Source organism: Plectropomus leopardus, chromosome 15, assembly GCF_026936395.1.
Source record: "Plectropomus leopardus strain MGB_pleo_1.0 chromosome 15, ASM2693639v1, whole genome shotgun sequence".
In the NCBI taxonomy this organism is placed as follows: domain Eukaryota; kingdom Metazoa; phylum Chordata; class Actinopteri; order Perciformes; family Serranidae; genus Plectropomus; species Plectropomus leopardus.
Window position 1 is genome coordinate 1829307 of NC_142190.1, and position 2853 is coordinate 1832159.

The 2853-nt window shown below is 49.0% G+C and overlaps 1 protein-coding gene across 5 annotated transcripts in view; it reads left to right on the forward strand.

The window, feature by feature from the left end:
* camkk1a (calcium/calmodulin-dependent protein kinase kinase 1, alpha a) overlaps nucleotides 1-2853 on the forward strand; it is a 67944-nt gene that overhangs the window by 58496 nt on the left and 6595 nt on the right. For 4 of the 5 annotated variants that reach the window (XM_088088694.1, XM_088088695.1, XM_088088696.1 and 1 more), the window contains one exon: nucleotides 2489-2536. The exons of the other annotated variant lie outside the window; for it this stretch is intronic. In XM_088088694.1, the coding sequence (XP_087944820.1) occupies nucleotides 2489-2536 (48 nt within the window). The remainder of the gene's footprint in view (nucleotides 1-2488; nucleotides 2537-2853) is intronic. 5 annotated transcript variants of the gene reach the window in all.

The following is a 2853-nucleotide window of genomic DNA, read 5'->3' on the forward strand; positions in this document are numbered from 1 at the left end:
GAAGCACAACTTATTTCTGAGAGAAACGGCTGTCTGACAGAAAGGGAAAATACTCAATATAGTTTGAACCCGAGTGCTCAACTCACAGCCCCCCCGCCTAATCCAAGCTAGAAATTCACAATAAAAATAGGGTGATTCACACTTTATTGTTTTGTTCTTTTAGTATCCATAAGGTGCCAGAGTGCATAAAACACAACAAAAAAGTGCCTGAGGAGGATCCCCACACCAAAAAGTCAATCCCAATAAAAATCCCAGAAATGTCCTAAAATCCTAGAATTGTCCTAAAATCTAAAAAACTTCCAATAATCCTAGCAACGTCCTGAAATCCTGGAAATGTCCTCAAATCCTAGAAATGTCTTAAAATCCGAAAATGTCCTAAAATCTTATAAATGGCCTAAAATGCTAGAAATGGCCTAAAATGTGAGAAAAGTCTTTAAATCTACGAAGCTTCCAAAAATCCTAGAAATGTCTTAAAATCTTAGAAACATGCACAGGGCTGCTGTGACTGGCCCCTGGCTCTGGCCCTCTGGCTCTGGCCCTCTGGCTCTGGCCCCTGGCTCTGGCCCTCTGGCTCTGGCCCTCTGGCTCTGGCCCCTGGCTCTGGCCCTCTGGCTCTGGCCCCTGGCTCTGGCCCTCTGGCTCTGGCCCTCTGGCTCTGGCCCTCTGGCTCTGGCCCCTGGCTCTGGCCCTCTGGCTCTGGCCCTCTGGCTCTGGCCCCTGGCTCTGGCCCTCTGGCTCTGGCCCCTGGCTCTGGCCCTCTGGCTCTGGCCCTCTGGCTCTGGCCCCTGGCTCTGGACCTCTGGCTCTGGCCCCTGGGCTCCTGTCATTCTGAAAAAGTGGCCCCCCAAAGCAAAATAAGCAGAGTAAACTGATATTGTTTTTGGTTTTTTTAGGTGTCTAAACTTGTCTTCATCTCTGTGTCGCGTACCGACCATCATCTGCTGCAGCTTAACACAGATTACAGATAATAACCTCATATATAACCTCACTTTAAACATCCAGACCGTGGGTTTGATTCCTGCACGTCCTCCCGCTGACGAACAGCGCAGGTTTGATTCCTGCACGTCCTCCCGCTGACGAACAGCGCAGGTTTGATTCCTGCACGTCCTCCCGCTGACGAACAGCGCAGGTTTGATTCCTGCACGTCCTCCTGCTGATGAACAGAGGTTTTCTGTGACAAAGAGCTGTACTTCACACCGGTCTGCTCTCTCAGGTTAATTCACTGCTGCAGCAGCAGCTGCTGCCTCAGGTTGCCATAGCACCATAATTCATTCTTTCATTGTACGCCGCGGAGCTTACAGCTTTTATAAGTGTGTTTTTGTGTGTTGCTTTCAGCGTTTCAAGGGTAGAGCGATAGAGAGAGATCCAGCAGAGCCTCGGGCCGACCTTGGACTGTCTCTCTGCACATCACAGGGGAAACGGCCAATCGTCTTATGCCGTCGTGCTTTTTTCTAACAGATACAGTGCAGCCGAGGGCAGACGGGGCCTCTGTAGGCCCCCCGCTGCTCTGCAGGGGCCCCGGGACAGTGATGTGTGCAGCACTTTGTCATGAAGATGAGGAGGAGACTCTGATCTTCTCTTGTGAGGGAGTTCGTGGGCTGAGGTTTCCTGTGGTACTGTCCTGCAGCCATCTGAGGTGAAGGTGTCCTCAGAGGACGTGCAGGGAGTTTGAGGACACACTGCCACCTGCTGGAGGGACAGTGTAACACCCGAAGCTCTCAGCGGCGAGGAGCCCGGAGCCCAAATTTGTACTTCATCAGTGCTTCAGCTTGTTGTGATTCTTTCTCACCACTTTAATTATGAGAAATAAATTAATGTTCTCATAAACGGCCGTGCAGCCAGCCAGAGCCCGAAGAGACACTTCTCGTGCTTTTTACCAATTTCTTGCTCATTTTTGGGTAATTTTGTCTCTCGGTGCTCATCGACTCTCTACAGCAGAGATACTTAAATAAGCCAGTCGCAGCAGCCACATACACGTTTTTAGGATTTTACATTCTGTATGTGAGGACATTTTGAGGATTTTAGGATAGTTTTAGGATTTTAAGACATATCGAGGCTTTTGCACATTTTATAATTTTAACAAGTTTCCAGGATTTTAGGACTTCTCTTGGATTTTTAGTTAGTTTGTCAAAAACACCAGATTTTATGGCGTTTTTGACATTTCTAAGATTTTACGATGTTTCTAGGATTTCAGGACATTTCTAGGTTTTTCAGAAATTTCTAGGATTTTAGGACTTTTGTTGGATTTTAGGCTGATGTCTTAATCTTTGTCTGATGTCCCAAAATATTGCATTTATTTTTGTATGAAGTGGAAAAAGTCATCACTGATTATTAGACTGCTGGCTGATGGATTAAATTGTTATTTTGGCGTTAATATTGAAGCTACACGTCGCACCTTCAGGCTCCGTCAGCGGCCCCGTCTTTGACCCCCTCAGGTGACCTTTGCCCTCATCATGACCTCTCCGTCTTTTCTCCCACTGTGCTGCAGGGACTCGTGGCCTTTCCGGCCCACTTTAAAACTTCACCCCTCACTCAGGTAATCCAGTGTGGCACGCTGTCTGTCCGCCATCCTCCAGCCGCTGCGCCCATCATCATCCTCCGCTCCTGCTTGTCCCCATCACCGGACGTGATGGAGCAGCCTCCCCCCTCCTCCCTCAGCTGTCCTCTCAGAGCGTCCCTCCCCCCCGCCGCTGTCATTCAGTGCTGTGTTTCATCGTGTCTTTAACATTCATCCTGTAACAAAAACACGGGAAAAAGCTGCTCTGCTTTTGCTGCTTCTGGAGCGATAAAGCTCCGGCTCAGCATCGCTCCGCACGTCTCCTGCTGACTGCTTCCTGTCTCTGTGTCTTTCAG